This window comes from Rhopalosiphum padi, chromosome 2, assembly GCF_020882245.1.
Source record: "Rhopalosiphum padi isolate XX-2018 chromosome 2, ASM2088224v1, whole genome shotgun sequence".
NCBI classification, from domain to species: Eukaryota; Metazoa; Arthropoda; class Insecta; order Hemiptera; family Aphididae; genus Rhopalosiphum; species Rhopalosiphum padi.
Genome location: NC_083598.1, coordinates 34,308,108 through 34,323,622, shown reverse-complemented (window position 1 = coordinate 34,323,622; position 15,515 = coordinate 34,308,108). Strand labels below are relative to the sequence as shown.

General features: G+C 28.0%; 2 protein-coding genes across 5 annotated transcripts in view; both read left to right on the top strand.

Annotated features, from left to right (window-relative positions):
• Window positions 1-15,515, top strand: part of LOC132922659 (rho GTPase-activating protein 20-like) — a 220,929-nt gene that overhangs the window by 134,941 nt on the left and 70,473 nt on the right. The window lies entirely within an intron of this gene.
• Window positions 5,891-14,317, top strand: LOC132922889 (uncharacterized). Of its 2 annotated transcripts, XM_060986623.1 has the most exons (10): window positions 5,891-7,625; window positions 11,774-11,995; window positions 12,122-12,331; window positions 12,400-12,462; window positions 12,544-12,654; window positions 12,764-12,946; window positions 13,115-13,264; window positions 13,363-13,613; window positions 13,704-13,863; window positions 14,060-14,317. In XM_060986623.1, the coding sequence occupies exons 2-10, from the start codon at window positions 11,800-11,802 to the stop codon at window positions 14,185-14,187; spliced, it is 1,452 nt and encodes a 483-aa protein (XP_060842606.1). In that variant the 5' UTR covers window positions 5,891-7,625; window positions 11,774-11,799; the 3' UTR covers window positions 14,188-14,317. The 2 variants fall into 2 exon arrangements, with proteins under 2 accessions (XP_060842606.1, XP_060842605.1); XM_060986622.1 differs by lacking the exons at window positions 5,891-7,625; window positions 12,122-12,331; window positions 12,400-12,462; ... (4 more) ...; window positions 13,704-13,863; window positions 14,060-14,317 and adding exons at window positions 7,966-9,595; window positions 9,867-11,712 and having other exon boundaries at window positions 11,774-11,888.

The window sequence follows — 15,515 nt, the reverse complement described above, 5'->3', positions numbered from 1 at the left end:
CATGACAGCATTAGGTAAAGGAGTTATATTCTCTGAATAGATGTTAAATAGTTAAATATTGCATTAACCACTAGTTTATAATTAAAATAACATCAGTAACTTGTAAAAATTATAAATATATAATATAGGTAACTATATATTATTGGATTCTTGCAGCGTATTATGCGGTATACATAATATTAATGGTTGCAGTTCTTGTAATTACCTATGTAAATTAATAAATTATTGTGTACAACTATATCCGTATGCATTATACGGTGTATATAGAATCATCGTGTTATTAATATTTTGTTTTTGTATTGAATTTTAAAGAAAAACAAACTCGTCAATTGATTGCGAAACGTTTGTAATTTTTAAGTAATAATATGACTTAAATACACACATACAGACATATTATAATACCAGATACTTGTATTATATATATTGTACAAACTTTGTCTTTAATTATTATACCATATACAGAACCTGTAGGCGAATCTGCTGTTATAGATCGAGAATCTGCAGCAGTAGTAACGACAGCGGTGGCGACGGTAATATAGTCTAATATAATTTATAAAAACTAACAACAAATTCACGACCATGAGTTTGTACGATTTTTGTTTAAATACTCGGAATAGTCATATTAATATTTATTTATTTTTACTGAAACCTGACAGAATAACACGCAACAGCCAGCGGTGTGTTTGCTACTCCGGTTGTGCTGCGGTTATAGGTTAACTAACCGCGCGTCTCGCGGTATACCAAGTATAATTTATATATATATATTATAATATGTTCGGCAACTACTGCATAATATTTTAACGCGTGTACATCGACGAATGGTTTCGATCCGACGGCGGCTGCTCGAGACCGACAAATATATATTAATAACAACAACCTTATACTTATGGTAGGTATATTAGAATATAATATAGGGATACGCGTGCACATCATAATACATTAAAATAATATTATTACACACACACGCGCTGCATTAGGTCTACACGACGAGCATATCGTAATATATGTATATTATTGTGTATACTACGCGTACATAATATTATATTCGCCACGTAAGAGAGAAAATAAAAAACGGGGTAATTTGAAACCATTGTTGGTATACGAATGTTCAAACAATGAACTTTTTCGTGGTGCACATTATACGTACGAAGGCGGAGGCGCGTACTGCGACAACACACATAATACCTACGTATTATAATGGGACGAGCGTCGGTTATTAGATATCCCAGTGGCGTGCCATCATTATTGTACACACACACACACACACGACAATCACGTAATCCTCAGGGTGTATTGTTGTTCGATTCCGTAAACCAGTACATAAATATTGTATGTATAGCGCTTATATAGGTACCTGCCTTTCGTCGACGGGTAAACCCTACACATACATAATATCCGTCTCACCGACGCCATCGCCGCAAATGATTTTGCGGTTTTGACGAGACGACCTTAAAACGCATTTCATTCGGTTGGGTTGTGAAAATATCCAGAAAACAAAAGAACAAACAATTGACTTTTCGCCGTATCGTCGGCTCTTACGGCGTATACACTATTATATAATTTATGTAATATGTATATTGAATATTATGTCCGTACCAGCGGGAAGATAGTTATTTATTTTTACAACAGAGCTGCTGTTGTAATCGTCGTAAGACGCAGCCGAATTTAACGTGTCTACTATAAAAACGCGAGGCGTGTATTATACGTGATTTAATGTTAAATTATCATCGACGACCCGACAAATTTAATGTAATTAAATGGCACGATATACAATAAAGGATCATCACATAATAATATTACCCATCTGCTGTGCCGCGGCTCTAAAACTATAAACATCATCTCGCGTGCATGATAAATAACACGTTATCACTAGCTCGTCAGTCATTAGGTTTAAATGTATATAAATATATTTATGTATTAGATAAATCCCAATTCTAACTGTAGATTATATATATATATATAAATATTACATGGTATAAAGTTATATGATGTGTACTTGTATGTATAAACATAACAAACTGCACATTTCCGTCGTCTGTCGGTGTGAACATATAAAAATCATCATCAGATACTAACCATCTCTCTTCCACCCTTTCTTTTCCTATTGGCGGTATAGCGACTATATAGCGTCAGATATACTTATTCTTTCACGATTCCGGTGTGCCCGGCGGTGGTCTTCAGAAGCTTGAATTCATCAAAAAATTCACAGGACACGTAACATAGCAGACTGCAACGGTGACCATATCGTATTATTTATAAATATAATATGTAGGTAGAATAACATGAAACGATTTCTTGTCCCTCTCTCTCACTGTTTCTTTCTTACGGCCTAACGGTTATCGGAACTATCTCGTCGTCTTATTTTTGTACATAATAATATAGGTGTATAACTATACGTTTATTCTAACGTATATATATATATATATATATGTATAGGTACTAATAGATACGCATTATGTATATATATCGTAGTGATTATCCAACGCGACATCGCCACGCAATTTTGTTATTTATCATTGCTCGGTTTTTTCTTCCGTACAATTTATTTTCTCTCCTTGCTTTTGTGGTTCAAACGGAAGGAGAAAAAAATCATGTTTACTTTAATTTCTTTTCGTTTTAAACGCGCGCTTTGTCGGCCGCCCAACGGGACGCATGCAGCAGTGTGCATGCAGCGCCCGCCTTCGACCGGAACGGTCGAACGAAATCGCGACGCAGCGGTCAAGGGAAAAAGAGATAGAGGAGAACGGAAAATGAAAAAAAAAAAATAACTCGATGGTTAGTCGTGGCTTAACGACGGCGGCGGAGGCGGCGCTGAAACTGCACACTGTCTTTCCGGTCTAGTTGGCAATGGTCGAGATGTGGGTTACTTGGGCGCGCGGAAAGCGAGCGCCGCCACCGCCGTCGCACAATATAATAATACATTATCATAATGTACGCTCACGTGCTCGCATTCATACGCCTAGGAAAATTATTTTTTGAACAAAAAAACGTTTCCACTCGATATTCAATATCTCATACATATGCAGTAAACGTGCGGAATCCGTCAAAAGAAATTGAACATTTGGTCAAACCGTATTTACGCATATAATACCTACGTAGTTGACGTGTGTATGTGTGTGTCACGTGACGTGTGTCGCACTTGTTGTCTGCAAATGTTACGTGATGACATCGATATGCGTACAACTATCGTTGTATAATGTATTGATAAAAAAAAAACTACTGGACATTTTGACGACGGTATAATGTGTATATTATATACACAGAGTGAATAATAGCTGTAGAGGGCATTGGATCGACTTCTATAAAATCTAGTCCTTTAAGACATCGAGTTTTAAAAAAAATTCTAAATATACGATATAATATTATTATCGTATACAGCATGCAATAAAAACGATAGTTACGCCTAACCTATTATTATAAACTTTAAAATATGTAGTTTTATTCATTACCTACTATTATACATTATTATGAAAAACGAAAACAAACTCTGTTCCCTAACCTGAAAAACTGTGTGCGTATTCTTAAAATTATACATTTTCTTTTTTTTTTTTTTATTACTACATTTCTTCAATATTATTTTAAAATGGACATTAATTTCATTGAATCATCGCATTAATGCATTATTGTAAACGTGATGTACTTGTCATAACTGAATATATACGATCATTATATAATATACAAACGAAAGTCAGACGAAAATCACTTTAATCACTATTATTACTTTAATTATATGATTTGGAAACGGTTAGAAAAAATTTCAAATTAATTATTGTTTAGATTATTTGAAAGAATTTTAAAGAGCAATATAGCGTCTAATTTATGATGTTAATAATATATTTTATGTACCTAACTAATAAAAATGATCTAGCTATATAAATAATTGAATATATTTTTTTTTATTTAATAATCAATTTTATGTTTTTGGTTTAGTTATGGTAATTTAAATATTATACATTTTTTTATAATTTAATTCGATAAATGTTTTTGTTTTTATAAAACTCGATAACAAATATAATAATTGAAAAAAGAGTGTAGTCAATCGAGTGGTGGTGAATTTGTTTTAAACAATATTTTTTACTATAGATATATTATTTAATTACCTCACTGCACGATCTTCTGGCTTTTTAAATTTTCATCATACTTCGTATATTACTATACTATATTACTTATGCTGTCTTCAATTACTGAATAAAATAATAATTAATTGTATAAATATCCAACTGTGGCTTGAATTCGTTTTGTGACTTTCATCAATATTGCTCATATTTCGCATTCCATTTGTCTTTATCAGCGGCGGATATTGTGCACGTGCTTGCATTTCCAACATACTCACGAAGATTTACATGCGCGCGTGTGGACAATATAATATATTATAATTCAATATGAAACAAAATAAGATGTAAAATAAATCTACTCGTCGGCGTGTAGTAATATATTATGGAGAATCAAAAATCTACATTATGGGGTGGCATCGAGAGCAGTGATGTGTATAATGATAAGTGATAACTTTTTTGCGGCTAATACGATGTATAATTCTTATATTTGCATGTTAACGGTAACGTTTGTGTAAAAACCGTTTTATCGTCTTGTCGGTGATGGTTTGTATTTACAATAAACAACAGCAACAACAATGCACATGATAATGTAATATAACTACTACACATGGCAATAAAACACAACATAATAAATAATAATTTTAAAAGGTTCTTCAGAAATCAATATATTATATATTATACACAATAAATACTATTATAGACATCGGCTACATTTGCCGGGTTTTCTCTTTGTTTAGGGGTCAACAATTTTTTTACAAACGCTGCAGGTAGGTTGGACAGGTACCTATAATACGCGCACACCTGTGACGAGGGTCATGACAGGAGTTTTTCGTTTGACTTTTTTTTCTTATAATAATACATATTTTTCATAAAGATTAATTGGATTTTTCTCCTTTAATTTTTTTTTTTTGCTTTTATCGAATTATATTTGCAAGGTTCTATCGTATAAGTTGCACGACATGTTGTATGTGGTTGCATTAGGATTAGGTATAGGTAGTTCATGCAATCATCATAATGATATATATATAACAATAATTGTATTCATCGTGTCGTAATGTCGTTGGGTTGTGATTCACTCGCACGCAATAGCCCAGACGAGGTGATAAATGGTGTGATGTATTCAATGTTGTATATTATAATTTTCATAATGTATGTTCGTATAGACTATATAGACCTACACTAATTGACATCAGACCTCGATGTGCTCAGAGAGATGACCGCACTCTCGATAAACCAGTTTCGTGTAATTTACCGACTTTTGAGATTTCTTTCGTAAGACTACACTATATAATATACATAGCCACATAGGTACAAACGAATTGACGAGAGCTGCTGCAGCAATACCACGAAATGGAAGGGCCACATTCCTAAGTTGTTAGACGGCGAAAAACTATAAACACAAAAATACCCCACATATACGATATTTATATATATATATATATATAATATATTTTATATAGCGTTTGTATGCGTCCCACATAGCATTTTGGATGATGATTGCATTTTTAAAATATATTTTAATCATCATAAAGAAAATATTTCCCTGGATATATTTTGAAAATGTGTTAAACATATACTGCATATAATATTATTTCTAAATGATTTACAAAATATTTCAAACACATTTCTTGAAAATATTTTAAGATAATCATAAAATATACGTTTTAATAATATTATTGCCCGTGACAATAATAATGAAATATATATAATATATTATATATCGTATCAACCACCTAAAATTAAAAATTATATATGTATATAGTATATATATGTATATTATACATGTTTAATCAATTTAATATTTAAACATTTAAATTGATTGCATTGTATATTATTGTTTAATATTTTTACTTTTATTTTTTTGTCTGGAGGGAAATTATCTTATATTATATGGAGGGGGCGTCCTAGATTCATTTTTACCTCATATGTATGTACATAATAATAATAAGTCATAATTTGAATATTAATATTAATATTATTGACATGGGCGCAACTATAGAAACATATTTATGGGGGGGCTAAAATTGTATCAGCAGCACAAACTCTGATAAATAATATTTTTAACTAAAATATGATAAAAAAAACTAGGAGGCTATACAGATCAATTTGAGAAGGAGGGCTAAGCCCCCGGGCCCAAAGCCACCACATAATTACGCCTATGATTATCGACGTTATTTGCCCCGGAGAAGTTAACAGAAATAATTAGAAATATATTTAATTAATCAACAAATAATAACGAGTACTTATAGCTTTTTTATAATATATGAAATTAAGTTCATGATGGTTTCTTTATATTTTTATGAGTTGGTTTTTTAATAATTATTAATTAAAAATACAATTATATAATAATAGTCTATATAAAATATATTAATTTATTGTGAATATAATTATTAATAATATAATTTTTTTTATGAAGGAAGATTTTCTTAGTGTACCACAGCTGGTTGAAAATCGCCGGTCTATATATAGCAATAACATAATATTTATATCTTGATATAATATTTATGTTACAATATAATCATATCTATTATAGTCAGTCTTAAAATTTAATATTAATACTTATAATTTATAGATTCATATTCATTCAATTTAGATAACAAAAGAGGGTATAAAAGAAAAGATTCTTATATTATATTAATCTTGCATTGAAGGGCGGTAGAAACGAAGCGGTGTTTAACATAATGTTTATTGCCACAGCACATATTTTGCCGTGCCGTTACGGTATCGCTACAACGAATTTCTGCCTGGTCGACTATCACTATATACGCGTCGACATCGACCAATGGCGCTCTGTTTTATTATTATTTTATATTATAAATATGCACTCATTTGACTACAATTAGTCATATATTTCCTTTAACCCTAAAAATTTGTTATGATGTACATTATAGCATTGATTAAATATATATTATATATTTAATCAATGATTATAGTAAGATAGACTAAATAGAGACAATATATGCGGGTATGGCGGGTGCCGGGTGGTAAATTTATTAGACGATAATATTCAGTATATTATATATATATTAGTATTATCATTGATTATAGAATAGTCCATTTTATAATCAATGGTATTCAGTCTTTCAGTCTTTACATTTCGGAAAAATTGAAATAATAGATGTATTTTTAGACCAAATACACCATTCAATTATAGTAACGTACTAATGTAATCACAATAATAGCCAGAAGAAAAATCAAAATAATCAAACGACGCTAGCAAACATATGAGACATTTTAAAGAGATTATAATTACATCTGTGGTGCGAAACGTTACGAAACGTTCTTTCATCAGTTTCATCTTTATAGCCGTGTGCCTGTGTTATGATTTTCGGCCACGGAAATACTGATCATAATAATAATAATAATATTATACGACATTTTGTTCTATAAATAATATAATAACATGGTTTAGTTATTGGCATAATATTATTTTATACTCTGTGTTATCGGTGTTCATTTTGTATTTTTGTCGTGACGTATGTGCAAACTATCTCGATTGCCGTGCTGTTTTTTTCTGTTTCTTTTACTAATAAATACCTAAACAGTAAACTCAAGACCACAATAAATAAGGTAAGTTATAACTTGTTCATTTTATTAGATAGGTATAACATTGACTGCCGTGTGACCGCCGGCAGTCATTTGTGTAATTCTCAAATTGTATAGGTACCTATAATACATTGTATACTTGTATGACTACTGGTGTTCATGTGACCGTAAATTAATAGGGTTTTAATGTTTTAAAATATTAAATTTACTATTGAACTTTTTCGAATGAAATTGTAATAATTAATAATTAATAATAATAATGTATAAATTAATTTATAATAATAATAATAATAATAATAATTCCTAATTAGGAATAACATAATATGCAACATAATAATTTTTGTGTGACCCCTTTTAATATTATAAGTATAGACAATTAATACTTATTTTACAAAACTTGTACCTTTATACTTTACATTATCAAAAATAATCTTACTTTTAAAACTGAACTGTATAGGTATAATAACTGAAATTAACTGTATATATAATATATACTAGAGTACTAGACAAATATCTAATATTATACCTAATCAAAGTATCTGCCAACCATGCACAAAACATTAAAACACAATTCACATATAGGTACTATTACTTGTATTATATTGATCTAAAAATATACAATTTATAAGTAATGTAAGACATTGGACATAGCTAGGTAATAAAATAATTCTTTTAAAATTGTTCTAAAATAAATTACACTAATTGCTACGAGATAAAATAATAGACATATGATATCCTATCAAACATATAGGATTATTCCATTACTATTCTTAAATTAATTAATTAGAATATTATATTGGATATGATGATTTTATAGTAATTATTGAAGAGTTTAGTTTCATGGTTTCTATATAGTAAACCTACTATTTAACTGCTCAATTTTATGTATTGTACCTAATATAGAAATATAGAAAAAGAAAGATTATTTACATCAATATTTTATATTAGTTATTATTAAAAATGTATAGTAATTTTTTAATTGTATTAACAAATCAATTTACTTATAACGATTGCTTTTCTTTATTGTATACCAACTTCAAATAACTTTTTATACTTATAGTTTACCTATAAGAATTTGTTTTAAAAATTGTGAACTAATGAACCTCCACATGAACATAATATTATGTTTAATGGGCGACATTTTCTTCTTGAAGAATAAATAAAAATAAATACATACCAAATTTAACATAGTACAATATAATATTTTATTGGTAGGAAGGTATAATGTTAAACTTATTAAATCAATTATTTAGAATGATTACCTACTTCAAATATTTAAGTTATTTTATTTGAACTACTGGATGCATTATATAAGTATAAGTTAAGTATAAGTTCGAACTTATAAATTACTTATCTATCTAAAATTCTAAAGCTTTAAATAAGATGTTAATATAATAATATTGTATGTTGATAGCTGAATAATATGATTAGCTACCCATAATATTATAAAAAAAATTATTGATGGATAAAACATTTAGAAACTGTTTCATAACATAATTAATTTAAATTTTAAATGTAATAAAATAATAATACAAATAATATAGGTAATGGCTAATTTTGTCAATGTTTGAAAACAAATTATTTTTTGAGCTTTTGTGAAAATACTTGTTAAAAATTTTTAACTATGCGATGAGCAATGTAGGTACTTGAACAATATTTGAAAATTTTCTTTAGGTGCATATGCACCTATCTTATTTGATTATGGTTTGTTGACACATAGAATTGAAAATTTTGTTAAAATCATGACAAGTGAAAGAACAAAAAGGAGAAGAGTTAAGGAAGAGCTAGAATCTATGCAGTTTGATCTTAACTTTTCAAAATTGCAAAAGAAAAGACAACATACTTATTGTAAAGAAGTGAATGTGAATGATGATTTTATTACTAATAATCTGCATAACAAATACTATGAAGAAAACATCAGTACTCCAATATGTAATAGTTATAAACAAAATATTGAAGAAAATTGTTTCAGTCCTGGAACAACATTTTGTAATGTATATGAATCATATTATAATCATAGTTTATTTAGGATGGAGTTTTTAAACAAAAATATATACCTAAATAATAATTGACACTGGTTATATATCGCTTATTATCTGGCTTATTACATTACAAAATTACACTAATAACAAATCTTACTAAAGGTAAATACAAATTAAATAAAAGTTATAAACTGGCTATATAGGTGCCAGGTGACAATAACTCCATCCTACTTTTAGGTATTTTACCTACTATTTTATTATCTTTAAACTTTTATTTTAATAGTTTCCTGAGAATAATGCTGCATTTAATGAACCAATTGAAACTATTAATGAATGTGATTTATTCAAGCGTAATTTGTGTCAGTGGGCAGTAAATTTTAACATAAATCATAATGCTTTGGATGGATTATTGGTTATTTTGAAAAATGTGTCAACATTATCACAACTTCCTAAAGATTCACGTAGTATTTTAGATACCAGAAAAATGAACGAGACACAGTGCTTAACTACAATAAATCCTGGTTTATATTACCATTTTGGTTTGAAATCAGCTATTTTGGAACATTTTAAATTTATTTCAACAAATAATATAGATGTTATCAAAATAGTTATTGGCATTGATGGCTTGCCAATCTCAAAAAGTAGTGCAAGTCAATTATGGCCCATTTTGGGGTATATACGCCCATTCAAGAATTCTGTGTTTCCAATTGGTATATACTGGGGCCATGAAAAGCCTGAAGATTCTAATTTATATTTAAAACAATTTTGTGTAGAAGCTAAAGAGTTATTGACAAATGGAGTTAATATTAATGGAGTGATTTTTAAAGTTTTAATCGATGGATTTTCTCTAGACGCCCCGGCTAAGTCGTTTGTGCTAAAAGTCAAGGGTCACAGTGGTTATGATTCGTGCACCCGGTGCATAGAAGAAGGCGAGTATTTGAAAAATAGATCATGTTTTCCATACACAGCAAGTAGTGAAAAAAAACGCACACATGACGACTACATCAGTATGAAATATGAAGAACATCATGTTGGGAATACAATCTCAATTTTATCAGATTTACCTGGTGTAAATATTGTTGATGCATTTGCGTTAGATTACATGCATCTTGTTTGCATAGGTATTATGAAAAAATTAATCCAATTATGGATGAACAAAGGACCATTGAACGTTCGTATACCTAGTTCTGTTGTAAAAATAATATCAGACCAATTGGTATCATTTAAAAAGAGTGTCCCTTGTGATTTTTCCCGAAAACCCAGGGCCTTAAATGAATTACCAAGATTTAAGGCCACAGAACTGCGTCAAATCCTTTTGTATACTGGACAGGTCGTTTTCAAAGACAGCATAAACAGCAACTGTTATATGCATTTCATGGCACTTAACATAGCTATGACCATATTATTAAGTGATAATATGAAAAAAAAGTACATACATTTTGCTAGAAATTTACTCAAATATTTTGTTCAAAATTTTGAAAATCTCTATGGCAGACATTTTATTTCGCATAATGTTCATGGGCTTTTACATATCTCTGATGACTATACCAATTTTGGCCCTATCGACAACATAAGTGCGTTTCCTTTTGAAAATTATATGAAGTCCCTCAAAAAAATTATAAAAAAACACGATAAACCACTACAACAAATAATTAAAAGATTCTATGAACAAAAAAATGTAAATACTCCTAAAAATACTAATACAGAAATTATTTTTAAAAATGAACACACAAATGGACCTATGTTAAATGATTTAATAGCACCACAATTTAAAATTGTCCATTTACTTAATACAAAAATTAAAACAACATGTATAGCTGATCAATTTATATTAACTATAGATAATAATATTATGAAAGTCTTAAACATAGCTCATACCAAAGATACCAATGAAGTAGTTTTTATTGGGAAAATATTCCAATCTAAAAAACCATTTTATGAAGAACCACTAAGCTCAGATACTTTTAATATTTATATTATTGATAATTTATCTAATGAACTATGTTGGATTCCAATGAAAAATTTAAAAAAAAAGGTTATGTTATTGGAAAAATGTAATGAAACAATAGCTTTGCCTATTATACATTCAATTAATGATGATTAAACTTATAAAAAAAAAATTTTCGAAGGTACTTAGTTTAATATATTTTTTTGTACTTAACCTAAATTAGTTTAATTTTATGTTTACAGTTTTATTTTGTACATTCAACTTAAGTATGACTTATCATATAGTAATATTCAAAAAAGAAAATGCAGTTGAAGTTGTACCATCTCATTGGCTGTCAAAAGATGGAATTACTTGTGCTTGGCCACATAGAAATTTAGATCCAAAAAAACAGATTGAAAAAAAAACAAACCCTAATACATCAGATTTTAATTGGTATGATGTTCGTATTTTAGCAAAAGATATTGGTAAGTAAATTTTCAAGTGTATATAGTAGTTAATTTGCAATAAAAATGTCTAATTAATATTAGGTATATTTTTATTTATAGTTAGTTAATACTTAATTATAATATATTGCTTTAAAACGGTTTCAGCAAGTTTAAAAGATGCCAAAATAAAATGTAGTAAAGCAACTTTTACTTCGGATTTATCAGAAAATGAAAATAAAGAAACTAGAAAATTTCGATGCAAAATACTTGATGATGATGATAATAGTTTTCATTTAAAAAAAAAAAGAAAAAATCTTTCCGCACATATACAACCGCCAAAACTATCTAGTCCTCCCAAATTAATTGCTGATACAGGTAAACAATAAAAATTAAATTAAACATGGTTATTATAATATAATGTTATATTTATAATTTTTTTTTAGACAATTCAGATTATGATGACTCTGATACTGACCGTACATTTGGTCTTCCAATTATGAATTCATGTAAGATAAACAAATTATGATTATTATTTGTTATTTAATTACAGTATTACTCATTTAATTAACTTTACTTAATTTTATTAGGTATTAAGAAGTCTCCAATAAAACATTTTGAAGTAAAAATGAGTGATAAGCAACAAAACATGTCAAAAAACAATATTTATCGATCTCCTTCTCGAAAGTTATCTCTTGATGGTAATTAAAGTATTATACTTCAATGAATACACATAACTAGACAGACTGTTGTGTTTGCTAACTACATATGAATGAAGTTATTTATATTTTTATTATCATTATATTTTAGGACCAAGCTCAAATATTATTAAATTAAACTCACCATCATCAGGAAAATGGAAAGTGATTGATATTAATAATTCAAGTTCCACTAAGTTTTCAAGAAGAAAGCTAAATTTTGATTCAATGTCACAAAACATAAATGGGAACTGTAATAGTAATCGCCGTGTCAGTCAGTCTCCAAAACATTTTGGTAAAATCAAACTTACATTATTACATTTACATAAAATTAAAATTATACATTAGTTATATTATTAAAAAATATATATACATCAATAAATTTATTTTTAATCTCTGTTTGTATAAATCAAAAAAAGTTTCCTTGAATTATAATTATGTACTTCACTATTATTACTTTCAGAAAACATAAATACAGATTTGCTTAAGTCCCCTACAGGAAACTGGCGCATAAATGATCATAATATTGATGATGTTGCTACTACTCAAGTTGATTTTAACACGTCACCCATGTCTTGTAGTCTTAATACTAACGAAGTCTTAGCTATTGATGGTAACAAAATAATTAAATAATTTGCATATTATTCAAAATCATAATGTAACTAATTTGTGAAATGTATATAAAATTGAATATTATTAATAATTTTTCAGGTTTAAAAAGTACTTTAATAAATTTGACTCGTTCTATTACAAACATCAAGTATGATATGAAAAATTGTATGATAAAAATTGATAGGATTGAAAATATGTTGAGTGATATTCATACAAATCAAAATAAATCTTTCTCAAAAGAAGTTAATTATTTTGTCAATGAAAGTATTTATAAATTCCCAATGACAAATATTGATGAGCTGAATATGTTTGAAGAAAAATTAGGTGACATAGAATTTCGTCAGAAAGTGGTGGGTTTAATAATTTATCTTCAATAATTTTACATACATTTAATAAAAATTTTACTAAAAAATTGTAATTTTTTTTTTATTATTTTCCAGATACATTACTTGAGTAGACTAGAACGTGAAAGTGTTTCAGATATGACGCGACAAATAATGTCCAAGTTATTTCATAATAATTTGTTATCAAAATTTTCGTATGCAGGACAAAAACAAAAAATGGTCTTTGCTACTTTACATTCCTGTTCTATCATATTTGGTAATTTTTTTTTTTTAAACTATATAATTATTATAACTTATATACTAAATACTGTTTATAAATATAAAAATTTGCTGCTATGATGAAATTGAACCATTCAGATTCTGATATTAAATTCAAATAGAACACTGCAGGTGTCATAATTATATTATACTGCCTACATAATTAATAAAACAAAATATACTTAATATTTTAGAAACTGTAAGAATTGTACATAAACATCGGAATTGCACTGATCAAGAAATATTAAAGCCAATGAAGTTTTTCATGGCAAATGCAAAATTCAGAGAAGAGAAGAAACAACAAAAACATCACTCTTTTTAATTGTTATTATTCATAATTTTAAATGTTTTATTTTATAAGCTAACAATAAGAGAATTGTCATCAGTATAGTTACTAAAAGAAAATTGTAAATTACTTATAATATACAATTAAAAGTTTATTTTAATTCTAATATTGTTTATTATTATTCTTATTCAAAATATTATTTTTAATATTATCTAATTTACAGTACTATTATACAATAGTATAGATAAGTTTATTGGGTTTTATAATGATAATTCTAATATTAGTTAGTATTTGAACTATATAATATAGTATAATGCACCATAACAAAGGGTTAATTCATACATTTTAATCAATAAATGTTTAAGTAATTACTAATTAATAAATATTTTGAAGTTATCTTTAAAATGATTATAAAATATTATCATATATTTTGAAAATATCGTTAACAATATATTTTAAAAATTTAATTATGCAAATATTTTAAAAATATTTTAAAAAATATTTTGAAAACGAAATAAAAATATTTTGAAGACTATTTTTTTCGGCCAAAAAATATTTTCTAATTATTTTTAAAATATATGTTGATCATTAAACGATGTTTTATAAATATTCATTATTTTCTGAAAAATATTTCTAAAATGATTTTAAAATCACTTTTTGTTATGTGGGGTATTGATCGCAGTCTTGTTTACATAAATTATATACCTATATATACCGGTCGATTCGGAATGTTAATCTCGGAAAAAATAGCTGAGAACGTGTCTATGACTTTAAAACTATGGCGATATGTAAAAAAAAAACGAAATTTAAAAAAAACAGACTGCTACTGTTCTTTATAATATGTATATATAAATGTGTTACACCACCGTAACGGTAAAAAGAGATGTGCAGGCCACTAAAACAAATAGCTATATAAATGAGTACGATATCATTATTCACTGAGGGACATCCGACATTGGACGGCAATGTTTGAAAAACACAAAATTTCTATCGTTTGGAGTGTTCGGACAAAATGGCCACTATATTATGTTCACGTAATACTGTACAATAATATTGTTAACATTCTATCACGACTACGTTATATTTGTTTTATCCTAGTATACATATTATGTGTATAATGTCTTCTGTTTATTTTAAGTTGCCGTTACGCGAGGAGGCTGTGTCGCAAGTCACGACGCCATATACGCAAATATTTATACTGTACTTACCTAAGTATACGTACTAATGTATTATAACTATTAACTGATATGTCAACAACCGTCCGCGTCCATTATGGACACCACTGCGATCGTCTATTTCTGTTTGGTTGCTAGTGCTACTCATGCGTTCAAATTCGGAAATCGAATACGCACAGCTAGCGACCA